The 27,435-nt window shown below is 40.9% G+C and overlaps 1 protein-coding gene across 6 annotated transcripts in view; it reads left to right on the forward strand.

Moving 5' to 3' along the window:
- Nars2 (asparaginyl-tRNA synthetase 2, mitochondrial) overlaps nt 1–27,435 on the forward strand; it is a 105,918-nt gene that overhangs the window by 30,203 nt on the left and 48,280 nt on the right. For 5 of the 6 annotated variants that reach the window (XR_003837109.1, XM_021167574.2, XM_021167576.2 and 2 more), the window contains one exon: nt 15,620–15,714. Coding sequence is in view for 5 of the 6 variants with exons in the window: in XM_021167574.2 (XP_021023233.1) it covers nt 15,620–15,714 (95 nt within the window). In the remaining variant the exon portion in view is untranslated. Of the gene's footprint in view, nt 1–15,023; nt 15,113–15,619; nt 15,715–27,435 lie in introns of those variants that run through there. The other variant, XM_029479178.1, reaches the window with a different exon arrangement.

The following is a 27,435-nucleotide window of genomic DNA, read 5'->3' on the forward strand; positions in this document are numbered from 1 at the left end:
AGAGTGTCTTTTCCCACATGTATTGAATATCTGTATATCTAAGCCCCTTGACCTTTTTGGAATTGTGTTGTTTGTTCTTTTGTTGGAGGAGTTCTTTTACATAGTCTAGAGATATGAGATTGCTTACCACCATCACTCCCCCATTACTTCTGCCCAGCACTGTGAAGACTGTGTGCTCTCAGGAGCACAGCCTTGGTCATGTCCACATTACACAGACTGTGCACTTACTAACTTGGGCAGGTTTTCTTTGGTTGTCTCTTCTCCTGACCACAGGCTCATTGCTTTATAATTTTCAACAAAGTCATGAGCCAGAAATTGCATCATAAAATGATTCGATCAAATACAAGCTCCTATGTGGGGATCATTCAAAGCATGCAAATTTGTTCTGACCTCAGAAGAACTGTTCTCAGCCAACTTTCTCTGTTTCTTCCCAGCACGCTAATAGATCTACAGTTTAGCCTATCCTCAGTGGATCTACCAGTTTCCCTTTGCCTGTTGCTGCACTATTGATGCAGTCACTGCCCTTCTGGAGAGCACTCTTCCATGTGACCTTTCCCATAGACTGTTGCAAATCATGACCTTTAGTACAGATTTGAACTGATGCTCCATGCCCTGTGTCTCTGAAGAGACAAGATCTTGGAGCCAGGGTTCTAGTGCTCCAGGCAGACACATTGATGACTCTGAAGAACTTCCTTGTTTAGAAACTGAGTGCTGGGGGGAACAGCAGCTCCAGGTGTCCTGGGTGTGCCTCACCTGGCCTGGAGTTCAGGAACTGGAGCAAGAGCCTTCCACCTGGGTGGGTCCTGTGGGGCAAACAGAGGCATGTGGTTTGGCTGTATCAGTCTAGGTCAGTGGCTCTGAACCTGTGGGTCTGGACCCCTTTGTGGTTTGCATCTTAAATATCCTGCATATCATATAGCCATACTATGCGTTATAACAGTACCAAAATTATAGTTATAACAAAATTATTTATTTATTTAATTATCATATTGTGGGGTCACCACAATATGAAGAACTATATTAAAGGGTCTCAATGTTGGGAAAACCACTGGTCCAGGTAGAATTTCTGTCATACTAAGCTGTGAGGAAGGGTAAACAGGACTGACCTCCAATGCAAATGCTATAGGCTTCTTCATCCATACTAAGTTTTGGTAGATTGTTCTAACTAGATCTTTCTTTGTTTGCTGTGCATTCTTGGACTGTTTCTAGTGATCCTAATGGTTGTTTTCTTTTGTCTTTAATAACTCTTACCAGTTTCACTGAGGAATAGGTTGGAAGACCATCTTACAATCATACAAGAAATAAGGGAAGAAAAAGGCTATTCACTTTACCCCTATATATTGACCTCAGTTTTCTCACTTACAGGGTGTGAATGGTGTCATAGTTAGAAGTTATAAGAATTAACTGAATGGCATGCAGGAAAACTTCATCAAAAAGTACCATAGATATGCTGATGACAGCATTTTCCTTTCCCAACTGTTGCTGTACTTTCTAAAATAAAAAGATGTAACTTTAATTTTTTCAAACCTTATTTTTAATGATGGTTCTAAGATGCTTTAACCTCTCTTGTAGCACACCAGGCTACAAGGCACTTACCAGAGGTAGTGGGAAAGCAAGGACAGGGGGAAGTGGACCTGCTTAGAAAGATTCTTTGGAGCAACTCTGTGTTGTCTGGGAATTGGCAGTTCAGTTCATAGGTCAGCAGTTCATAGGTCAGCAGTTCAGTTCATAGGTCAGCAGCGGCAGCTCGATCCACTCGTAAACACTTCCCGGATACACCAGCAGTCCAGTTCAGTAGAGTAGGGATAGCAAACAGGAATCAGTAGTGGTGGCACTGCCTTGCAGAGACAGCCAGGCTTCAGCCTCAACCCGAATCAGCAGGAGGGACCCGAGAACTTCTCCCCTGTACCTCTCTCAGGGAAGCTAAGACCAGCAAAGATCAAGACCCGCAAGTGTTGTGCAGCCTCGGTCACTGCCCATTGAGTCCTATTTATACTCTCTCCAAACATCACATGTCTTCCATATGACTACCCAAATAATACTGTTTTCAATGTACTATATCTCCTTTCTTCACTTATCAGTAGTTCACGCTGCTCTTAATGAGAATCTGCCTTATTCCTTTACTATTCCAGAGCACTACCACATGTGCCTTGGCATATTGGAGTTATTCTTTACTGGTGGAACTTTAACTATTTCCACTCCTTCACTGTCGCTTGTGAAGTTTCATTGAATATTACTATGTCTAATTATTTTGCACACATGAATATAGTTATGGCACTGTATTAATTACTTTTATGCTGCTGTTATAAAATGCCCTTACAAAAAGCAGTAAAGAAGAGAAGGTTTGGTTTAGCTTAAATTCCCAGAGGGATGGAGTCCATCATAAGAGGTGAAGCATGGCATGGTGGCCAGGAGCTGGGTGCTCATGTTTTTATCCCCACACAGGAAGCAGAAGTGGGTATGAGATGGGGTGAGGCTGTGAACCCTCAAAGCCCACCCTAGTGATGTAACTCCTCCAACAAGACTATCTATACCTCCTAAAGGTTCCATAGACCCCCCCCTCCGCCCCCCAAATAGCACTACAGACTGGGGACAGAGTGTCTAAATACGCTGGGGGACTATTCTCATTTAAATCACTGCACACTGCTACAGTGATGGCATGTGGGAAACACATGTGTTTTATGTTTTGATTGACAGTTCACCGTTATTTACTTCTACTAGTGATAATTATGGGGGAGTTGTTTTGGGTTTAGATTTTAACAAATCAGTATGGAACCAAGTTTTAATTTTTAAAAATTTAATATTTTAAAAATTTAAAAAGTTTATGTTTTAGTCTAAGTTTTAAGAACTTTGAAAGAGCTAATTTTAATAAAAAACAGAAATGTCAGATAAAGAGAAGTGTGTTAGGTTACGGCACTGGTCAGTGCGTGAGACCCAGTATGAAGTGCCACAGCTTCAGTCTGCTTGTTATTTGTTAACATTGTTTTCCTCCTTTAAAGAAAGACTTTATTTTTATTCAACCCCATGTCCCCAAGCCTCACCATCTGATCTTAAGAGTAGCAGGCCCTTTTGTCTTTTATTTGTCTTGTTCTTTCTCAGACGCTCAGCAGGAAAGCAGACAGTTTACAGTCTGAGCTCATAACTTCCTTCCCTGTACAGCAAATAGTTGCCAGGATGAAACCTCTCCCAGCTGAGCATGGGTGTTCTTGTTAGTGGGTGTTCTGGAATGCACATGGCCCTAATTCTAAGGCAGAAAGGTCGGTGTATACCAAGATACACATTTGTAGCAACTGAAACACAAAAGGAGACTGGCCTTACTGGAGTGGCTAGGCAGGGGGAGTCTTGTTAACAACGTGCTTGGCAAAGTGAAGCGCAGTTCACTGCCGCTCCTGTTCCCTTGCTCTTCATTTCATTCTACGATGCCCTCTAAGGACTTGTCAGGACAAATTCCTGTAGCACTTCTCGAAGCCTATTTGAGCAAAGATGGATAGGAATCTTTTATTTCCCTATTACCAAACTGTAAATCCTTGGAGACTGCATAGCAAGGTTTGTCCTTAAATGCTCAAAATTCTATACTTTGGTGCTAGGGAGATGGCTCACTTGGTAAATTGATTGCTGCCCAAATGTAAGGACCCCAGTTCAGATCCTCAGCACCCATGTAAAAAATTGATACCTGTAACCCCAATGATGGAGGCAGGGGATCCTGAGGGCTTCCTGGACATCCAGCCTAGTCAAAACAGTGAGCTCCATGGTCAGAGACATCCTAGCTCAGAAAATAAGGTGTGGAGGTGATTGAGGCATGCATACACATAAGGTCACCCCACAGGTGGAGGTGAGGGAAAATTCTATACTTTGGAATGGGTTTTTTTTGTTGTTTTTTGTTTGTTTGTTTGTTTTGTTTTTTCGAGACAGGGTTTCTCTGTATAGTCCTGGAACTCACTTTGTACATCAGGCTGGCCTCGAACTCAGAAATCCTCCTGCCTCTGCCTCCCTAGTGCTGGGATTAAAGGCATGTGCCACCACGCCCCGCTCTTTGAAATGATTTTTATAGACTCATTCTGGGCCTGGCAGTGGTGGTGCACACCTTTAATCCTAGCACTTTAACCACACAGATAAATTCTTTAATCTTGCAGAGGCAGACAGATCTTTGAGTTTGTGGCAAGCTTTGTCTCTGAGTTCCAGGACAGCCGGGACTGGCGGGAACTACACAAGAGAAACCACATCTAAAAGAAAAGAAAACAAAAAATCATTCTGAATACCATTGCCCTCATAGTAGCATTATGGAAAAACAAGCAATATAGGAACAACCTGGAGAGTAAGTACTCTAGTCATTGTATTGATGTCTGAGAACCTGGACATGACATTTGACCTAACACTTCATATTTCCATTTTAAGCAGTGGTGTCTAAGTTGTATATAGCTAGGTCCTTTTGAATCTTTATTATATCTGTATCATGAAACATTTTAATAAAGCATTCCAAAGTATAGAATTTTCCCTCACCTCCACACCTTATTTTCTGAGCTAGGGTGTCTCTCTGACCCTGTAGCTCACTGTTTTGACTAGGCTGGATGTCCAGGAAGCCCTCAGGATCCCTTGCCTCCATCATCGGGATTACAGGTATCAATTTAGCCTTCTTGGAATCTCTCAATTGAGATTAAAACAAGTTGCGCCCCCCCCACCCCCACCCCCGGGCATGGAGCATGAAGACGGTTACTATTCGACATTTCCTTCATGATCTTGAAGAGAAGTTGCAGATTGGAATAAACAGGCAACAGCATGTAGTTTTGTCTGTAGACCTTTCAGGCTTGTGTGGCATGCTGCTGCTCTACCCATTTTATTCTCAACTTTTCCATTCTGGGATTATGAGGAAACAGAAGTGAGGGCGAGGGGACAAAGTAGAGGACAGGAAAAGCATGGGGCTGAGTAGCCTGTGAGCGCTCACTCAGCTGGCCGTGGAGGTTAAGTAAACTTTCCGTCACAGACTGCGTTCTTTTCCAGTGTTAGCTCGCTGCTGCTGGCTTCTCCTCCCTGCACTTCACACGGAGACAGCTGACTTGTGTGGGTTTTTCTACAGCATTCCCTCGAGACTGAAACTACTCAGCTATATTTGTTCTGCTGTGAGAACAGATAACCGGGAGGCAATTCAAAACATTTGTTTAATATTTTCTTGGAAATCCTTAAAGAAGCAAAGGGTTTTACACCTTGATTTAAAAAAATAAAAATAAAAAGGTCACTGGTTCTACGCATCCTAAAATGTTTGGTGATTCTTAGTTTTCTGTTTCTTTCAATGTTTTTTTTATTTTTTATTTTTTTAGCTTCTACTAGCAGAATAACCTAGGAAAGTGTGTTGCTCTGATAACTTTTATATGACCAGGGAGAGGTTGGTTGGCCCATAGAGTAGCATGGGAAAGATTTTAATGTCATTTGTTGCATTAGTTTCATACATATTTGCCCAAAGGTCTTGTCTAAATAAAATCTAATATTGAGACTCAATCTATAAAGGAGATAAAAAGTGGTATTAACGAGGTAGCTTATGTCTGGATTGTGTAGGTAATCAATCATGAGTGAATGACAGTAGGGACCTGGGAGATTGTGGAGAAAGTCTCCCTACATTTCCTACAAATTGATATTTTTTTTTTCTAGGGAACATTCTCATAGTCCAGTAGTAGAAAGGTCTTGAGACATCTCCTATGACAGTGTGACTTCTGAGTCCCTCCTGAAAGACCTGCCTGAGGCTCTTCTTGAGCTGGTCTTTCCTGAAATACACTTGTGGCTTGCTGGTGTCTTTGGTTTCTTGTTCTGGTTTTTGTTTTTATTAGAGATTTCCATGAAAGAAAATACATCATGAATATCTCTCTCCACTAATAAAGACCTCCCATTTTTGGGGTCCACATTTTCAGGGATGTGTGTGTCTGTGTGTCACTGGGGACAGGCTTTGAAGTTTCAAAAGCCCACAGCATTCCTAATTAGCTTCCTCATTTGCATGCTTGCATGTGTCACCCCTCCCCCACTTGCTGTGGCTCTGATGCAACCTCTCAGATACGTTCCTGTGCTATTCCTTCTGCCATGCTCCCGACATGATGGTCATGGATTCTAACCCTCTGAAACACTGAGCCCTAAAATCAATGCTTTCTTTTGTAAGTTGCCTTGGTCATGGAGTCTTAGCACAGCAATAGAAAAGTAATAAGACAAGTCTCTTGTAGTTCAAACTATCTTAACACCCACCCTGTAGCCAAGATTGACCTTACACTCCTATTTCTTAACTTCCTTAGCTAGGATTATAGGCATGAGCTACCATGCCCAGCCCATTACAGTCTCAGGGGACTATATTGTACATGTAGTCTTTTGTTCACTAAAACATAATTGTGAGGTACATGACTTAGTTGAAACAGTCAATATGACACCTTTTTAGACTGGCTGAAGTGTAGAACTCATTCAGAGTTCATCCATATCCCTCCTGGGATTGACGGCTCTTTTCTTTTACGTGTTGGGTTCCTCTGTATTCCAGCCTCCGAGTGTACAGCAGCTTATTTACCTTCTAAAGGTGTCTTAGTTGCTTCCTAGTTTTGGCAGCTGTGAATAATACAGATATAAACATCCCTATACAGTTTTCTTTTTAATACAGACATGATATTTCAGCCCTTGTGGGTAAAATGCAAAGGGACACAACCACTGCTTCACGGCGAGAGTTTGTTGGTTTTGTAAGAAACTAAGTGTGTTCCAGAGCAGCTGTGCAGCTCTGCCTTCCAGTCCACAGTGAGCCTACTGCTTCCTGTCCTCTCCAGCATCCAGTGCTGTCTGTCAGTGGTCTGGATTTTGACCTTTGTCCTAGGTATGTGATGATCTTGATGGGCTTCTGGGTGTGTGGCCAGCATCCTGGTGTGAGTCATTCTCTGTGGATCGCATGGCTCATCCCCTCCCACCTCGCTAAAATGAACAGCAGTTAGTGTTTTCAGCAGTCTGTAACCCAGAAGTTCTTAGTATACCTGAGTAAGCAAGAGGTTAGGAAGAGTTTTAAGTCCTTGAGACAATATACCAGTTAGTAATGAGTGACTCAAAACGAACTTCATCAGGATCCAGACATTCTACTTATGGGGCTTTTTGTCTGTTTTTTTTGTTAATATTGTGTGTGTGTGTGTGTGTGTGTGTGTGTGTGTGCTTGTAGGAGTCAATTCTGTCCTTCACCTGGTAATATACAGAAGTATCTGTATCAGATCAGGTTCCCCTCTACCCTCCACTGCCCCGCCATCCTGTCCACATTCCCTCCCAAGTCTCTCCCTTCCTCCCTCCCCACTTGTGATTGCTTTCTTCTCTCTCCCAAGTGGGACTGAGGCATCCTGACTTGGGCACTTCAACATGTTAAGCCTTTTGAATTCTGTGGACTGTATCTTGTATATTCTGTATGGGTTCTTTCTCTCTCTCTCTCTCTCTCTCTCTCTCTCTCTCTCTCTCTCTCTTCCTTCCTTCTTTCCTTTCTTTTTTTCTTTTCTTTTCTTTTCTTTTCTTTTCTTTCTTTCTTTCTTTCTTTCTTTCTTTCTTTCTTTCTTTCTTTCTTTTTTTGGCTAATATCTACTTATTAGTGCGTGTATACCATGTATGTCCTTTTTGTCTGAGTTGCCTCACTCAGGATGATATTTTCTAGTTCCATCCATCCATTTGCCTACAAAAGTCAGGATGTCCTCGTTTTTGATAGCTGAATAGTATTCCATTGTGTAAATAAACCACATTTTCTGTATCCATTCTTCTGTCGTGGGACATGAGTGTACCAAAGACTTGGGAGGTGAGAGACTCCCAGGACTCATAAGGAGGGACCTTTGATGAGGTGCTGGACAGTGGGGAGAGGGAACTTGTGGAGCCCACCTCCAGCAGGAAGGCAGGACATCAAGTGAGGGAGGGGGTTGCCATCCCACAGTCACATCTCTGACCCATAATTGTTCCTATCTGAAAGAATTACAGGGATGGAAATGGAGTGGAGCCTGAGGAAAAGAAGGTCCAGTGACAGGCCCAAAGTGGGATCCAGCTCAAGAGGAGGTCCCAAGGCTTGACACTATTCCTGAGATTATGGAATGCTCACAAAAAAAGGGACTTATCGTGACTGCCCTCTGAAAGACCCAACAAGCAGCTGAAAGAGTAAGATGCAGATATTTGCACCCAACCAATGGACAGAAGTAGCTGACCCCTGTTGAATTAGGGAGAAGCTGAAAGAAGCTGATGAGAAGGGCGATCCTGTAGGAGGACCAGCAGTCTCAGACCCCTGAGATTTCTCAAACACTGGACTACCAAATAGATAGCACACATCAGCTGATAGGAGGCCCCCAACACACATACAGTAGAGGACTTCAGGGTCTGGGTTCATTCAGAAATGATGCACCTAACCCTCAAGAGACTGGAGACCCCAGGGAGTTTAGAGGTCAGGTGGGGTGGGGGGTGGGGGTATCCATGTGGAGATGGGATAGGGAGGGGAGGAGATGTGGGATGTGGAGCAGTTGGAGGGTGGGAGGGGAGGGGCGGGGAATGGAATATGGAGTGTAAAAAATGAATTAAAATAAAATTAAATTTTAAAAAAGTATCTGTAATTGAGGTGGTACACAAGTTTAGTTTTCAGTGGTAAGAACATGAAAGAAAATCTCCATGAGGAAGACAGTGATTAAAAATGCTTGAGTAAGTAAACATTAAAACACAGTGTAAAATTCCTAAATGAAAGTAGTGTGGTGGGGTTGGGGAGGTGGTCAGGCACTGAGGACACTTTTAGCTCTTACAGAGGACTCAGAATCCAATCCCAGCACCACATAACAGTGCACAGTCATCTATAATTCCAGTTTCAGGAGGCTCAATCCCTATCTGCATATGTGCAGACAAAGGAGAGAACCTGGGAACCTAGGGTAAAACCAAATACTACTGGTCTAAAAAGAAAAAGTAGCAACTAAATGACTCCTAATGACATTCTGCTATACTCATAGGTCAGTGCTTTGCTCAGCCATCATCAGAAAGGCTTCCTCCTGCAGCAGGCAGGAACAGATACAGAGACCCACATCTCAGTGCTATACAGGGAGCAAGAGACCTTGAAACACTCAGCCCTAAATGGGATATCTCCATCAAATCCCTCTTCAGGGCTCAGAGAACCCTGGAGAAGAAGAGGCGGAAAGAGTGGAAGAGCCAGAGGGAATGGAGGAGTCCAAGAAAACCAGGCCCTCTGAATCAGCATGATCAAAGCTCATATGGACTCCTAAAGTTACACTGAGGCAGCATGTGTAAGACCTCCACAGTCTGCACCAGTTTCTCTGCAGTCTTCTTATGGCAGAGTTCTCAACCTGTGGGCCAGATGACCCTTTCACAAGGGCTGCATATCAGCTATCCTGTATGTCAGATATCTGCATTACAGTTCATGAGAGTAGCAAAATTACAGTTATGAAGTAGTAATATAAATATTTTTATGCTTGGAGGTCACTACAACATGAGCTATATTAAAGGGCTGCAGCATTAGGAAGGTTGGGAACCATTGTATTATGGCTTCCGGTTTAGGGTTTTTATGGGATCCCTGAGTGTGTAAGTGGGTTTCTGTTTCTTGTGCCTTCTCTTGGGCTTTTTTCCTTCTATTTGTTTGTTTGTTTTATCCAATTTCAATTTGTTATTTTTTGTTTTATTTTACTCTATTTTATTATTAACCCTTAGAAACCTGTTTGTTTTCTAATAAAGGATAGAAAGGGAGTGGATATGGGTGGGAGAGGAGGTGGGGAGGAACTGGGAGGAGTAGAGGGAGAGGAAACCATAATTGGTATATTATGTGAGGAAAACTAGTGTCCATAAAAGAGAAAAAAAAGAAATGCACTGTATGTGTGGAGGTCATAGGACAGCTTGCTGCGGCTCGGTGCTGTCCTTTCACCGTGGGGGTTCCAAGGATAGAATTCAAGTCTTCAGGCTTGGTAGCAGGCATTTTCACCCAGCGGGCCATCTGGCTGGTCCTATATGTGTTCTTAATTTTAGCAAGTTCTGTAGAATAAGCAGTAACTGTTTATACTATGCCAACATTCCCTACTGGTTTCTGTTTCTTATGAAATAATTTTCTATTGCTTTATAACAAATTATAACATTAGCGACTTCAAACACCCTGTAGTATCTATTTTACAGTTTTATAGGTCAGAAGTAATAGCATGGCTGGAAGGTGACAAAGGCTGAAAGCCAGGTCTCAGCAGGCTGGGTCTCATCTAGAACCTCTCTACTGGAGTCTGTTTACCAGAGCTCAGTGCATTTGTAGTGCCCAGCCTGTTCTCTTGCAGCTCTCTCCCAGGTTGCCCTCAGCTGCTAGAGACTGAGCTCAGACCCTTTCATATGTCCCTGCTCCCCCTGCAAGCAGCAGCAGCAGCAGCAGCAGCAGCAGCAGCAGCAGCAGCAGGTCACATCCTTCTTACAAATCTCTGACCTGTGAAGCCAGCAGGGAGTGTAAGATATACCCACGTAACCTCTGGATCTTGAAGCTGATTGGTATGGAACTTTAATTGAATTTGTAAGATCAGTTTACACCAGTAACTGGTATTTGAAAATAGCCAGGGTCTGGGAATCATGGGACAGACCGTTGAGTTCTGCCTGCCACGCTGATTTTCACCTGTACTTGATCTTATATACCTGCCTGATTTTTAGCAATCTGGTGTTTGTCAAGTGTTCTTAGCATGCCTTCTAATAATTTGTTTGTTTTTTTTTAATTTCTTGATCAGTTTGAGAACTTCTTAGCCATTTAACCATGCTTTTCTATCATCTCCTTGCCTATTTAGGGTGCAGATTATTTTCTTTCTTGTTTTCTTGGCAGGAGGTATTCTATGTATTCTGCCCATTAATCACTTAATAATTTTAAAGATTTGTTTTTATTTTTTATTAATGTGTATGTGTGTAGATCTGTGTGAATATATGCTATGTGTGTGCCTGGTACCCTCAGAGGCCAGAGAAGGACATGGGATACCCTGAAAGTTGAATTGACAGATGGTTTTGAGCCATCTGATATTAGTTCTGGGAACCAAATACAGGTCCTTTGGAAGAGCAATAATCTATCTTTTGCGGGGGGGGGGGGTGTTCGAGACAGGGTTTCTCTGTGTAGCCCAGGCTGTCCTGGAACTTACTTTGTAGACCAGGCTGGCCTTGAACTCAGAAATCCGCCTGCCTCTGCCTCCCGAGTGCTGGGATTAAAGGCGTGCGCCACCACGCCCGGCTCAGCAATAACCTATCTTAACCAATAAGCCATCTTTCCACTACTATAGCATGAGCTGATTTTACATGCTGCAAATATTTTTTCTTAATACATCATTCTTCTTTTAGCCTTGTCTATCTTTGCTTTATTGAACAAAATTCCTTACCTGTCATGTTTTCCAGTTCATCTATCAGTATTTCCGATGGGTAGTAACAGAGGTGTTTAGAATTACAAATTTAAGATTGCAACCTTAACCCTAACGCTAGCCCTAACCCCCCAAACCCCAGGGTGATAGTTTCTGAAATGGAGAGATTAGGACTTACTTTTACTCTTGAGTACCTTGCTTTATTTCCCAGGTCCCCTGAACTCATGGGTGCAAGCCATCCTCTTTCTCAGCCCTGGGTAGCTGAAAAGATGTGTGCTCCTGTACCTTGTAGATGAGTACATGAGTTCACTTTCCATATATGCTTATCTAATTGAGGCAAAATTAATTTAACGTGCATATGTATGTGGAGGGGATATGCATACTCGTAGTCTGCATGTGGAAGTCAGAGGATGATGTTTGGGAGTTAATTTTCTCTTTCAGTCATGTGAGACCTGAAGCTTAAACCAGGTTGTCAGATCTTATAGGTACCTTTACCATTAAGCCATTTCCATGACCCCAGAATTAACCATTTCTCTATTATGAATGTTTCCTACAGTGGAACTATACAATAAGCATTTATTTTAAATGTATGTATTTAATTGCTGCATGTATGTCTGTGCATCACATGTGTGTTTGGTGCCCTTGGAGGCTAGAAGAGGGTATCAGATTCCCTGGTACGCCACTCTGTGGGTATGGGGAACTGAACTCAGCTTCTCTAGAAAAGTAGCCAGTTAACCACAGAGCCAGTCTCTGCAACTCCAATATGTGTTATTTTAAATGTATCTTATCTTACTTTGCATAATGTTTCCAAGGTTCGTCTATGTTTTCATATAAAAACATATACTTAAATATATGGAGATATATGCTTTCTTATGCTTAATAAGACTATTTTGCACATATCACATTTATTTATCTATTTTTGCATTGATGGATATTAACATTGTTTTTCCCCTTTGGCTGTTGTGAACATTTTTGCTCATATGCTGTTAAAAGCATTTGTGCACAAATATTTGTTTAGTTATTGGATTGCAAAGTTACACTTTGAGATATGCCCCACAAGAGTAAAGGAGAAGTGAAGGATGAGTAACCCCTTACCCTCAGAAGTAGCCTGGAGGGTGAAGGGGTCCCTGCTGGATGGATGTGCAAAAAGGGCCCCTACAGACTCAGAGAAAGAGGGTGCCACGGCTGCTTCCAGAGGAAGCCTAATGGGACCGCTCTTGGGTTCTTGCTTCTTTCTCCTTTTTCTCTCTCTGCATGTACTTAGACCCTCGGCTTTCTCATTTTCTTCTGAAAATATTCACCTCAGGTCATGGCTATAGCCACAGTCCCAACACGCCTCAGTTTTGTCCTTTCATTCTGTCTCCAAGTATTTATTTTAAAACCTCATTTTAATTCTTACTGATGTGTACCTAGAAGTAGAGTTGCTGAGTAATTATATTTTAAAATAAGAAACCACTAAACTCTTTTTTTCCTTGATAAATATGCCATCTTTCATTTCTGTGTTTTTTGTTTTGTTTTGTTGTTGTTGTTTGTTTTGGGTTTGATATTGGTTCTTTTTTTCTATTGTGATCAGTGAAAACTGTATTACTCCAGTCCTGCAAAGTTTTATCAGGCTTGTTTTTATAGATTACCAAGGACTACCTTGGACATTGGCCCACTCATTCTCCTGCTAACTGAATCCTTCTATTTTTAAGTTGCCATTTTGTTGATGTAGCATCCAGTTGATTATTATAAGCTTCTGACTGCTTTCGGAGTTCTCCAGTCTTTTCTCCTCTATGTTGCAGAGGATAGGCCTATGGAGTATTTCCCTCTGTCTTAGTTAGGGTTACTATTCCTGTGATGAGACACTATGACCAAAGCAACTTGGGCTTCCTGGTGGGACCTGGGGGGTTTTGTTTGATTTGACTGTGTCAAGTGAGACTGTTGAGGCAGCAAAGGTGATGAAGGAAGAGACCCCTCTGGCTAGGCTCACATGATAGGTGTTCTCTGCTGTAGGAAGATTGCTCACAGGAGAGTCACCACTGTGACTGAGGGTAAGACAGGCATCTCCAAACCCAGTCACCTCCTGTTTCCTTTTTGCTTCCCTTTCCTCCTCCTTGGCGTCTTTAACATAGCCATTAGCATTCCCAGGGCTCTTTGGTTTCACTCTCTCTGGGTTCTGAGAACTGGATGATAACTGCATCTTCACCCCCACCCCCACCCCCGGGACTTTCTGCAGACCCACATTTTATGGACATTACTCTTAGGGTATCTGCCTTCCTGCCTGCCTGCCTTCCTTCTTTCCTTTTTTATTGTTTGTTTTTTGTTTTTCCAAGGCAGGGTTCCTTTGTATATCCCTGACTGTCCTGGAACTCACTCTGTAGACCAGGCTGGCCTCAAACTCAGAAGTCTGCCTGCCTCTGCCTCCCAAGTGCTAGAACTAAAGACATGATCCACCACGCCTGATGGAAATATTTCTTAGTGCAAATAGTTCACAATGCTTTTTTAATACTATGAAATAAAAGCTTATATACAATATAACTTAATAAAGACAGAAGTATAAAAATCAGTGTAATAATTTAATTGTAATGTAAGGAAAAATAAGCTATCTTATAATGCATGCATTTCATCCTATAAATGCTTACACATAACATTAGAAGACAAAATGAAGTAAGATTATGTTTGCAGCTACTTAAGTAAATTGGATAGATGTAAGTGTAAAATTCTTTTTGCCCAACTGCTGATAAAATGGAACATTGAAATCTGCTTGTAATTCCACCAGAAAACTCTTAAACCTAAAAGGCACTTATAGCAAAGTATTTATTAACATACAAAAACACAGGAACTTTTCTATGTCCCAGTAATGAGCATGGTAAGCAAGAAATCAAGTAAGCAATACCATTTATAGTAGCCTCAAAATAGATACTAAGTGCCTAAGAATAAACCTAATGAAGGAGTTAGAAGACCTCTGCATTGAAAACTAAACAGTAGAAACACTAGAAGAAAACACTAGAAGATTGAACCACTGTTCATGTTATAAATTGGGGAGAATTAATGTGACCAAAATCAGTATACAGATCAAATGCAATTTCCCCATCAAAATTTCAATGGCATTATTCAAAGTACTAGGAAAAAAATCCTTAAATTATATAGAAACATAAAGTACTTCAGATAGTCTGGGCAGTGGTAGCACATGCCTCCCAGCACTCAGGAGCCCGAGGCAGGCAGATCTCCAAGTTTGAGGCCAGCCTGGTCTACAGAGTGAGTTCTAAGACAGCCAAGACTGCACAGAAAAACCCTGTCTCGAAAAGCCAAAACAAAAAACAAAAAAACCCTCCAAATCTCCAAAACATACACTCCTGAGAAAAGGGTGATGCTGCAAAAGCCCATGTGAGTGGTTTTTATGTTGTTTAGGAGGTAAGAGTGAGGTGGGGAGGAAGTAGACATTTAATACAGACAATTAAAGTACATGTGCAGTCTGAGTGAGGTAGACATTTAATACAGACAATTAAAGTACATGTGCAGCCTGAGTGTAAATCTTGAAGAGGCTGTGGCCACAGAGACTGGCAATAACTGTGTCTATAAGTTTATAGTGCTTTTATAAGAATCTAAAATAAGGGGGCTGGAGAGATGCTGAAGAGCCCTGGCTGCTTCTCCAGAGGACACAGGTTTGGTTCTCAGCACCACATGGCAACTCACAGCCATATGTAATTCCTGTTCCAGGGGACACAACACTCTCTTCTGGCTTTTATGGGCACCAGGCAAGCACTCACTAGACTTACACAATTGCAGGCAAAATGGTCATACAGGTAAAATAAAAATAAATAAATCTTTTTAAAAACTATAGTAAAGATACAGTTAATACTTTAATAATATGGCATATACTGAAAGCTACTCCCTGAGAAAATTAGGTCATAATTATAGCTCAAATTTTGTGAATGGTCATATTTAATGTTTTAATTTATAATCTGTTGCCTTGGTTTGCTCTTAATCAGAAGTAAACTTTAGGGAAAAATTCATGAAAATGCCTGTCTTAGTTAGGGTTTCTATTCCTGCACAAACATTACAAATGCCTATATCCTATATCTACTGTGTTTTGAAATTTCGTGGTAAGCTCCTTGGCTGTTAGAACTGTCTACAGTATATTATAGGTATATTCTGTTTTAGGCATATGAACTCCTTTTATTTTGCTGAGAAGGAATAGTCCTTACACAGACTTAACTGCAGTATTGCTTTTAGCTATGGGTCATGTGTGGTTATGAAAAGCAAAATAAAATCCATAACAGCTTTTTGTGGCTTGTGTTTTTTATTTACAGCCTTCAAGCAAAATAAAGGTACCCGAGGAGAACTTCTTTGATGTTCCTGCTTTCTTAACTGTCTCAGGACAACTTCACCTAGAAGTGATGTCAGGGTACAGAATTTTATTTTTCTGCTTATGCTAATTGTGATTTGGGGCAGAATGAAGGGGCAGGAAAGATGGCTCAGTGGTTAAGAGCACTTGTTCTTTCAGAGGACCTGGGTTTGGTTCCCAGCTCCCACGTGGTGGCTCACAACTGTCTGTAACTCCAGTTCTAGGAGATCTGTCACTCTCTTCTGACCTCTGAGGCCATCAGGCATGCATATGTACACACACGCAGGCAAAATACTCATACACATAAGAGAAAATTAGAAGAAAAGAAAAAAGAAATAATCTCTAAATATTTTCCAACTAAAATCATACTAGTCTAGACTTCTGTTTTTAGTAAAAGGTGTAAAAGCAAAGTGTGAAGTTGTAATTTTTTTATTCCTAATGATTCTTGCTTAAATCCTAACCATATAATCAAAATTTCAATGTGATTTAACATATGCATGGAGGTAAAGGCGGTTCATAGTATATGTCTGAGCCACACACTAACTCATTTTATTTGAAAAAAGGTAGGAAAGTAGGAGATGTTCAGTAATTGTGCGTGTGTTCATGCCTGTCTGCATGTCTGTGTTCAGAAGAGGACTTTGGATCCTCTTGAACTAGGGTTGCAGGCATTGGAGCTGGTTTGGGAGCTGGGAACTGAACTCAGGTACTGTGTAAGAGCAGCAAGCACTCTTCCCCACGGAACCATTTCCCCAGACTATCAGCAGTTGAATTTTACTGTACTGTAATCCATTAACAAGTTAAATTGAGTAAATTTCTGCCACATCAAACTTTTGGAAGATATCTGTGTATTCCTGTGAGCCCAACTTCCCCTTCCTTCAAGATGAGATTGGACAACAAACTCTGTAGAGTTTAGAGCTGTAATCCTAGTACTTCAGAGATAGAGGCCATTATATGTATTCACAGACAATCCTAACAACTGGACAATTAAGAATTCTGTATTAATTACAAATGGTTTGGTGTCCTATAGACCAATAAACCCTAACCTTCCCCCCACCCCACCCCCCACCCCGAGACAGGGTTTCTCTGTATAGCCCTGGCTGTCCTGGAACTCACTTTGTAGACCAGGCTGGCCTCGAACTCAGAAATCTGCCTGCCTCTGCCTCCAAGTGCTGGGATTAAAGGCATGCGCCACCATTGCCCAGCTCCAGTATTGTTTCTTATAACTGAAAAAAAATTGTTATATTTGAGGACAAAATATACAAATTGATAAGTATGTAATATAGAGTATTTCCTTTCACAGTAAAGAGACAACAGAGCCAGGGCATTCTCCTAAGTGATGGCCTTTGCATGGATCTGTATTCTCATACTTTATCCAACAGATATTACTTTTAAAATTACCCTTTGCCCTATATTCAAGGTATAGGTAAGCTTTATAAATAACCCTTTTAGGCTCGGTACTAGCCTGTAATCCCAGTGTTTAGAAGGTGGAAAAAGGAGGACCCGTAGTTCAATGTCAGCCTTACCTATACCTGAGACCAGCTTGGGCTCTAGGATGCATTGTCTCAAAGCAAACCAAGCAGTACTAATTTCTTTAACCTATACTGGTAGAGGTAAGGTCTCTCTCCCTCAGAAGGATCGTGTATGGGATGTAAGTTTACCAAACGCTTGTATTATAAAACTGTTACTGTAATAAACATGCCTGTAAAGTACAGTGATCTACAGTGTATAATGAAACTTGATGAAGGATTAGTTTGTGGAATATTAGGTCTTAAATTTATAATATGTATTTCTAATAATGCCATGCAAATGTTCCTAATTTAATATGCATAGTTCTAGCACTATTAACATACAGTACATCATGTTTTGTGATTTACTCTAGTAAGAAATTTTTATCATTCGTTCTCTTAGCTTTGTGTTTTGTTTAAATTTATAAAAAGACTGTTAGAAGGCATAAGTGTGGTTAAATTTAGAAGGCTAGCATTTTCCAAAGAACCTCTGTTAGTCTAATGGGTTTATGACTGTCTTCAAGGTTTTTCATTCTTTAAATAGATGCTGTTCTGGAATCGTCTCTGGATGTCTATAGACAGGTTAGAGATGCAGTGTAGTTCCCACCTCCCCCTGGCTGTTCCCTCTCACCTTCCATTACTGTGACACATTTGTCAAATTGCAGAGCGTAATGTTAATGAGCAAGTGTTAAGCAGATTCGATGCTATATTTGGGTTTCACTAGTTTCTCTATTAATAATGTCTTCTTTTTCCTGGATTCAGGACAAGACATCTGAAATGTAGTTGTCCTGTTCGCAAGCTTCTTCTTGTCTGTTGCCCTTTCCCATTCTTCGTTTTGCATGACCTGTAGAATGGAACCTAATCTTAGTTCATCTGATGTTTTTTTCCAGATTAGACAGGGATCTATGCAGGTTTTTGGAAAGCCTAGCACAGAGACAAAGTGCTTTTCTTTTCTTTTCTTTTCTTTTCTTTTCTTTTCTTTTCTTTTCTTTTCTTTTCTTTTTTTTTTTTTTTCTTTTTTGGTTTTTCGAGACAAGGTTTCTCTGTGTAGCCCTGGCTATCCTGGAACTCACTTATAGACCAGGTTGGCCTTGAGCTCAGAAATCCGCCTACCTCTACCTCCCGAGTGCTGGGATTAAAGGTGTGCGCCACCACGCCCGGCTAGTGCTTTTCTCATTGCAGCCTCTGAAGGAGTATATGTCGTATGTGGAACTGTTGACTGCACTGTTACACTAGTAATGATTGTTAGATCTCTTCAGAAAAAATGTACTGCCTTCTTTCTTGACTCTATTCTGTCTAAGAGAATCCCTAACTCTACTCAGGTGAGAACTTGGGGTGTAGGAAATGACACTTCCCAGTGCTCCTTGGTGTGGGAGGATATCTGGAATTCTGTACAGAGGGTTTGTTCATTTTTATTTAGTCTGTCATTTTCATCAGAGTGGACTCAGGTGCACCTGTCCTTCAGCTTGAGTTAATATTGTTTTATCCACTTAGTTTCTAAAGTACTTTAGCTGTGGAAAACTTAGTACCCATTGAGTCTTCTCTGCCTTTTATGTGTCTGCTATCCCATGAGTTCTTTCATATCCTGATACTACAGGATGTCTCAGTGTTTTCCTTTTGTTTTTATGTTTGTTTTCCACCTTTACTATTATCATCTCTCCCTTTGATAAATCTACACTGACACATAATCACCGCCTGAAACCTGTAGTTCATGTGAGCGTTCTTTCTTAGTGTTCTGCTCTCTGTGGCCTTTGACATGTATCCACCATTACCACATACAGAATCGCTGCCCTGCTGTGGGAATTCTGGCATCAGGCTGCTTTGTATCTCTGTAGCTACATACTTGGAGTCATACATTATGCATCCTTTTAGTGTGGCTTCTTTCCTTAATAGTATGCATTGGGGTTTCTCTGTGTCTTTTCATTACTTGATACCTCATGGGTTCATGGTTATGCACAAATATTTATTACCTCATAGACTATTGAACAAGGCATGCTTTAAATAAGGAGTTGTAATTATGGTAGCCATTACTTAAAAGATTGTCCTATTCACAAGAGCAGATCTCAAGGGACCTTGTGACCTTGCCAGTGTTGAATGTAATTTAGAGGTAATATTATTTTAATTATCTACATGACAGTATATTTTAAAATGACATTCATATTTAATGGTTAAGACTTTTATATTTGATATGATACCTTGCTTTTGTATTCTTAAAACCACATAAGTTCAGTTTTCTCCTCATTATTATAGAGCATCTATAATATATAATCTTTAGCTTTGCAGTACATGTTTTCTCTATTTGTCTCTAGATTATCTTTTGTCCTGCTGCATGTATTATTGAGTGAATTATGTTTAGACAAATCATTAACATCTAGAAAACTACATAGCTTCTCTGTCCTATTCCTTTATCAACTTCCAGGTTTTTAGAATCTATTATTAAACTTCATATGAAAGAGTTATGACTTTGCCGTATCTCCAGCAGGGATAATGAAGGACACTATAAGCCAAAGAAGTAGTTGAAGATTCTGGGTGTATTTAGCATAGGAAGACAGAAGAGGGATGATTTTATAGGTGTTAAAGTTAGCTTCATGGCTTTCTATAAGAACACTGTGTTTAGATGAGTAAATTATGTATTTTTAAGAACAACTTTATTGACATATCAGAAGGTTCACTTCTTTAGGCTCGGGAAATGGTTCAGTCAGTAAAGTATTTGCCATGCAAGTACAAAGACCCAAGTTCAATTCCCAGAACCCATGTGTGTGTAAAAGCTGGGGATAGCAGTGCATGATGGTAATCCTAGCACTAGGTTATCAAAGACAAGTAGATCCTTGGGGAGTATTAGCTAGCTCTTTAGGGAGATCTGGGCTAGGGAGAGATCGTCTCAAAAACAACAAAATATTTTAAAATGAATCAACAAAGAAAAAGAAAACAACAACAACAAAAACCTGGTATGTTGAGACCTAAGGAATGATACCTGGGGTTGACTTCTAGCCTCTGGGTATATACATACACACATGTACACACACAGAGCCTCCAGTCTATCCTTTGAGGGATGGTAGACATAGAACTTACTGTTCATGAAGTCCAATGCCTGTTGGTGCTGTCAAGAAGCAGCTATTGATTAGTTAAGTAGGAAACATTAAACTAATCCTTAGTAATTAGGTCCATACGTACAGTGATTATAACAAGTAAAGCAGATATTGTTACCTCTTTAAATTACTGTCCAATTTGCTCAGGTAGTTTAATTACTTTTTTAGGAGAAAAAAACTCTGTGTATGCTTTGTGCTTGAGGAATTTTAGTTAGATTGAGAATAGTTTTTGTCATTTTGATTTTTTTTCCTCACTAGTTTTCCTTAAGAACAACCGTGGTTACTCGTTTACTCAACAGTGGCTTTACTCTTCACATAAGTCATATGTAACTGTTGGATATCCAGAAGGGGATTGAGCACGGAGAGGGTTACTAAGATGCTAGGATAACCATGCTACCCAAATAAATGGTCCTGTTAGCTGAAGCCAGTGCAGTCAGAGAGGTAAACTGGAATTCTGTCTTCTTTTCATAGTTAATAAGCTTAATGTCTGAGACTCCACTTATAATCTATAAACACAAATTATAACAATTACCATTCAGAGCTGTTGTGAGAATTAATTGGGTACCTGTAAAGTCTCAAATTTGCCACAGTGTGGGCACTCAATTGTTAGGTACTCCGCTGGTGGCAGTGCTGACAGCTGGGACCTCTGGAGGATAGGTCTAGCTAAAGTAGAGTTACCTGGAAGAAACAGCTGACAGGTAATTTTCAAGTTGTTTTACAACAGAATAAAACTAGAGTTCCCAGAAAGCAAGTGAGTTGAGATAGTGAATGAGTCTGCCTGGACTCAGAACTCACAAGACAGGTCAGGTTAAGCCAGACCTGCCTACAAGGAAGGAATGAATTAAGGCAGAGAGCTTAGATACCTCCAGAGACCACACAGAACTATGGCAGGTTTAAGAGCAGAGTAGACTGCGCATGACTCCAGCTTGAGGGGGATCCAATACTCTTGACCTCTAAGGACAACAGCTCTTGTGTGCACATGGACATACATATACATAATTAAAAAATAAAAGTAAATCTCTTTTAAAAGCTTGGAATACTATTCTGTTGGTGTACTGAAATATTTTAAGTATGCCTGATATATGAAAATGAATTCTTATTTATTGTTTCACATAATAAGTATGAATTCCTTTTTGTGTTCATTTCAATCTTTTGGTTTTTTTTAAATTTAATTCACTCAAAGCTAAATTTTTTTCTCTAAGCTGTACATGAATTATAAAATCATTGACTTGTTTCTGTATATCTATATACATTTATATATCTGTATATATTTAACTGAAACCTACCATGACAGACTTAAAGAGAGATTGGGGCAGATTGAGTGTCTATACAACTTTAGAAAATCTGCCAACTGGCTTCCTGAAGTAAGTCTCTTTCCTGTGACCAGCAGTGGGTGAGAGGGAGTGAAAGGAACACTGGTGCTCATCCCAGGCCAGCGACCGTAAAGCAGCTTCTGGCCAAACCAGGGTCATCCTAACCTAGATGACCATGAATACAGTAAATATCTACCTTCATTAGTGTTCTATTTGTTTTAAGGGGAATATTTAATAGACGGCCTGATAGGCCTTAGTAGAAATGTAAGAAATGTTATGGAAAGTATTAATAAGCTTTCTTTAATATAAAATAAAGGGCACTGGGGCTAGAGAGATGATGGTTCAGTGGCTAAGAACATTTGCTGTTCTTATAGAGGACTCCAGTTTGTTCCCAGCACCCACATGGGAAGAGCCCAGTGTCCTCTGCCCTCTAGGCACCAGGTTCACTAAGGTGCACATACACATAGATATAAGAAATCACCAAGAACAGGGCAGTAAGGGATTTCATCTTTGCTCCCTTGGAAAAAAATGCTAGGGAAGAAACTTGTTTGATGTTTTTCTTTCTCTCTCATGAGCAAAAGCTCATAATAATTTTGCACAGGTATTGGTTAATCTTGTTTTCATCTCTCTTGCCTCTACCACCTACTATATCTCCTGTGATATATTGTATCCTGAAAAACAAACAAAACATGTTTGCCATTTGAAACAGGTGGGTAGAATAGATGAGCAGATGTGGAGTTACATAAATCTTTACAATTTGGAGAGTAAGCAAAACCTACCTAGAAGCCTTATTTCACATTTTAAAATGTTGTTGTTCTTGAGAATTCCTTTATTGAGACTGGTTTTTATTTCTGGAACATTCATTTATTAATTTTACTTCGCTTTTTCAGCTGAATAATTCTGCTCTTTTCCTTCTTGGTCTACTTCAGGACAGTGGCAGGAAGTTTAACAACAACAAAAACCCCTGAACTCTGGTAGATGTTATTTTAGGACTGTTAATTACGCCAAAAGGTTTTCTCTGCATATCTCTTTTAACCTAAACACACATTTGATTTGAAACTACTGCTATTTGCTTTATAGCTATAAAAGGTTGGGTATAACTTGGAGATTTGAAGATATTAATCCAGTAGTTCAACCCAGAATCTCTCTACCTTTCATGTAAATTTTAACAAGATCTATATCATTAAGCGGTTTTGTTTATTGTGTTTGTTTGTTTGTTTAAGGCAGCATCTCATAGCCTAGGCTATCCTTAAACTCACAGTGTAGCCAAGGATAACATTGAACTTCTGGTCTGGCTTCCACCTCCAGTGTTCTGAGATCACAGGTTGTATACAACCACATCTGATTTTATGTGGTGCTAGGAATGAAAACCAGAGCTTCCTGCATTTGAGGGAAGCATTCTCCCAAAGGAGCTATCTCCCCAGTTCCAGACACAGTGTTGATAGAGGAAGCATTTACTAACCATGTGTCTTTGTGTCCTGCAAAGCCTATTTATATGGAAAGCCAAGCCAGGAAGCAGAAGTGCTGACCGCTTCATCTTCCCTCTTTGGAATGCCTTACCAATGGAGATCCAGGGTCTTTGGAGAATTGTGGGTGCACTGTCATCCTCAGAGATTCGAGCCACATGGCTTGTACAGCTTTTTTAAAAATGCATATATTTGAAAGTTAACAAATACTGCAAGCATGCTTTACTAAGTAATCCTTGAGTGCATATCAGAACCTTTCTAAAAGAAGGCCCTTCTGTGGGAGAAGCTGTGCTTACGTGCACAGAAAAGTAAGGCTTGTGCCCTGTAAAGCAGTAGAGAGGAGAGTGAGGGCCAGGGACCGTGGGAAACAGCAGAGCAGTTCTGACTAGACCTAGGAACAGATGCAGAAGCTCTGCCTGACAGTCAGTCCTACGTGCTGTTACCCAGTGTCTGAACAGGGTATCTTTTTCTCCTTAGTCAATCCTCATTTTGCTTTGCTGAGATTTCAACAGTCTGTTCTGATGCTAACAGACTTACAGCAGTAATAGCCATGCTCTGTAGCTATTGTCCAGCATGGACATCACCTGCCATGCCTCTTGCCTGAACTTGGAGTGTGGTATGTGTGGCTGCCATATTTCAAGAACTAAATTTTTGTTAATTTTATCTAATTATAACTAAATTTAAATACCCCTATGTGGCTGGTGCATATATATGTAACAAAGAAGATCTGGTTGGCACCATATGAGACATTTATATCACATAAAATTTGTAGGTTTCTCTTGCCCAGAGTAGCTAGACAGATAAAGTCCCTAGTATACGTTTGTTGAATTGAATGGGCAATAGGGAGGAGAAGGATTTGGAAGCTCCTGGACTTAGTGCTGGCCTGCTGGGTCCTTTGGGCTCAGTACTTTATCATAATTTACCACTTTTACTCTCTGCATTACCTTGTTCACTCTCTCTCTTTTTTTTTTTTTTTTTTGGTATCTAAATATTATATAGGCACAAATTTAGATTTTTAAAGTATATACACAGGTACAGTGTGTGTGTGTGTACGTGTATTTTTTTCCAACAGCCATCCTCCTACGTTTCACTGCCTTGCTGTCTTGTATAGAGGTTTCTTGGGGTCAAATGTCTGGACTCCAGGGAGGCTCTGGACCTGAAAGGGTGGGAAAAGTGTTTGAGAAGAACCATGTCCCTCTCTACTTAAACCTCTGAGACTAATGACAAATGGTCATAGGTAAACACTGTAAAGTACAGTGTGTGTGTGTGTGTGTGTGTGTGTGAGAGAGAGAGAGAGAGAGAGAGTGAGTGTGTGTGTGTGTGTGTGTGTGTGTGAGTGAGTGTGTGTGTGTGTGTGTGTGTGTGTGTGTGTGAGATGCGTGCCTTTCTGCAGGCCAGAAGTCAACTTTGGGTGTTTTCCACTATTGCTCTCTACCTTTTGAGACAGGGTCTCTTCTCACTGAACCTAGAGCTCAGTGATTGGCTAGTGAGGCTGGGCAGCTCAGCAAATCTACTTGTTTTCCTATCCCTTTCTCTCCTCCAGCCCCTGAGTCCTTGAGTTACAGACTTGCACCACCAAGCTCAGCTTTTACATGAGTGCTGGAGATCAGAACTCAGGTCCTTACGCTTGCACAGTGCTGTGCCATCTCTCCAGCCCTGTCTTACCACTCACTTTCTTATGTCCTAAAATGGAAGGCAGAGATGTCGCAGTTAACCATCAGGACCATGAGAAGGGGCTCTGGGTTAAGGGAAAGAGCAAACGTGAGGAACAAGAAATGGCTGCCTTGGAGTTGACAGCTGAGTGCAGGTGGGAAACAGCCTGTGGGTGGTGACTTAGCTTTGACCCTGTTGTCTTCTATGCCTCTGAGAGCAGCTTTTTCAGAAAGGTGCAGAAGCTCTTAGTGACTGCCTTTACCAGCCCATTCCCCTGCCACCATCCCAATTCTATCGAGAGAGATTAGCATATTTCATAGAAAGTTATCTCGTTTGTTTGACAAATAACCAGGGACTGAGGGATACTGTAGTGAACAATAAATAGTGAAGTCTATTAAGTATAAAACAAAGAAACTGTGGTGGGAGTTGGAGAGATGACTCAGTGTAAGACCACTAGCTGCTCTTCCAGAGGGCCCAGGTTCAATTCCCAGTACCTACATAGCAGCAGGTGCAGGGGATCCAGTGCTCTATTCTGACTTCCTCAATACCACACATACCCACGGTGCACAGACATATATGCAGGCACACATAAGATACAATTTTAAAATTTTCTAAATGAATTTTAATTTATCACAAAATTCGAAATCTCATACAAATGGAGATTAAATGATCACTGAACTGTATGTATGTAATTTCATATTTTAAAAGGCACTGTGAACAGCAGTTCATAGTGTTATTAAAGAGGAGGATTAATCTGGAAGGGTTGGAGAACCCTGAAGACAAACTGTGACCTTGGTAGAAGAATGAGTTCAGCTTTTGTTAAGGGAAATAATTGGTTAAGTGGATAGATACATGCATCTGGACCATAGAGAAAAGCCCCAACAAAGAGTATAGGATTGTGAATTGTAGGTAGTTAAGTGAAATTGTTGCCTGAGAAAGATCATGTGGGGGCAGAGTGAAGAAAGAAGAAAAATCTAGGACTGGGGATAAGGCTCAGTGGTAGTATTACATGCTTGGAGCCCTAAGTTTGAGTGTCAATATTGCAAAGAAGGTGAAGTTTTAGGACTAAGCTTTGGAGAATGGTTTTTAATAAACAGGTAGAAAAAGTAGCATGTAAAAAAAGGCAGAGACAGAGGCCAGATAAGTGGGAAGAAAAAGCTAAGAGAATAAATACAGCATTAGGTATTTCAAACAAATGGGATGTTTGGAGTAACAAGTAAAGGCCATTTGTCCCTTATCTTGGAGTACAGGGAAGGTTCTTCATGTCTGGCTGCTTGCCATCTCCTTGACCTCGTCCCTTACCAGTCACCTTGCACTGGCCTGCTCTTGCTTTTTGTGCATGTCAGGCTCTTGGCTATCTGATAAGAGCCTCATGTTCCTTTTACTGGAAAGTCCTTTCTAATCCTGTTGGAGAGGAGGGGCTGACACTTCTGCCCCTGTAACGGGGTCATTGCTGGAAGTTGTTGTCGTTCATTGTATGATTAAAATTAAATTTTTCCTGAGACTCAAATTCTGTTCCAAGTAAAATATAAATACATGTTAAAGAAAAATAAGTCTTTTATGACATTTATTGTGTATGTGTCTGAATGTGTGTACACATGTATGCGCACGCGTGTGCGCACACACATACACACACACACACACACACACACACACACACACGTGTGCGCGCATGAGTGTTTGAGGACAGGTTATTGAAGTTAGGAATTGGTTTTCTCCTTCCATGTGAGTCCTAGGGACTAAACTCAGGCTATACCTCTACCCATAAAACTATTTCACTGGTCCATAGAGCTTGCACTATGTGGCAGTGATGGTTTAGAAGAACTTTTAGGTTCCAGAAAGCAGTCTTTCCTTAAAGCATCTGGCCTGTTAAAATGATGAGGCTATACTTTATACCTTCTATAAGTGCAAGATTTAGAAAAGAAGGAGGAGGAGAAGAAGGAGAAGGGAGGAGGAGGGGAAAGGAGGGGGGAGGAGAAGGAAGAAGAAGGAAGGAGAAGACAAGGAGGAGGAGGAAGAAAGAAGGGAGGAAGAAGAAGAGGAAGAGGAAGAAGAGGAAGAAGACTGAAAGTGTCTGCAATCTGCTCTTGGGCATATATCAATATTAGATGTCAAATACATTGCAGTATTGATAATGGGCATTGGCCACAAGACAGGAAAATGGACTATCTTTTTTCAGTGCTAAAACTTGAACTTGGGTCCTCGTGTATTTCCTTCTCTTAATTCAACTATAGGGTCCTCAACTTCAGTCCAATGCTTGGGTGTAAGTATCTGCTTCTGTCTCAGTCAGCTGCTGGTAAGGCCTCTCAGAGGACATCCATGCTAGGCTCCTATCTATAACCACATCATAGCATCAGTAATAGTGTTAGGCCTTGGTGCCTGCCCATGGGATGAATCCCATGTTGGGCTGGTCACTGGACTGCCTTTTCTTTAGTCTCTTCTCCATTTTTGTCCCTGCATTTCTTTTAGATAGGAACAATTCTGAGTCAGAAATTTTGACTGTGAGTTGGTATCCCTGACCCTCCAGTTAGGTCCCTGCCTATCTACTGGAGGTCAACTATTTGAGTTCCCTCTCCCCACTGTTGGACAATTTGACTAAGGTTACCTGCATTGAGACCTGGAAGTCTCTCATTTCCCAGGTGTCTGGGACTTTCTAGAGGGTCCTCCCCCCTCCATCCCCCAGAAGCTGCATATTTCCATTCATTCTGCTGGCCCTCTGGGCTTCTCTTCTGTCCCCCCCCTCCATACTTTTTGG

The sequence above is a fragment of the Mus caroli genome, chromosome 7 (genome assembly GCF_900094665.2).
Source record: "Mus caroli chromosome 7, CAROLI_EIJ_v1.1, whole genome shotgun sequence".
Taxonomy (NCBI): Eukaryota; Metazoa; Chordata; class Mammalia; order Rodentia; family Muridae; genus Mus; species Mus caroli.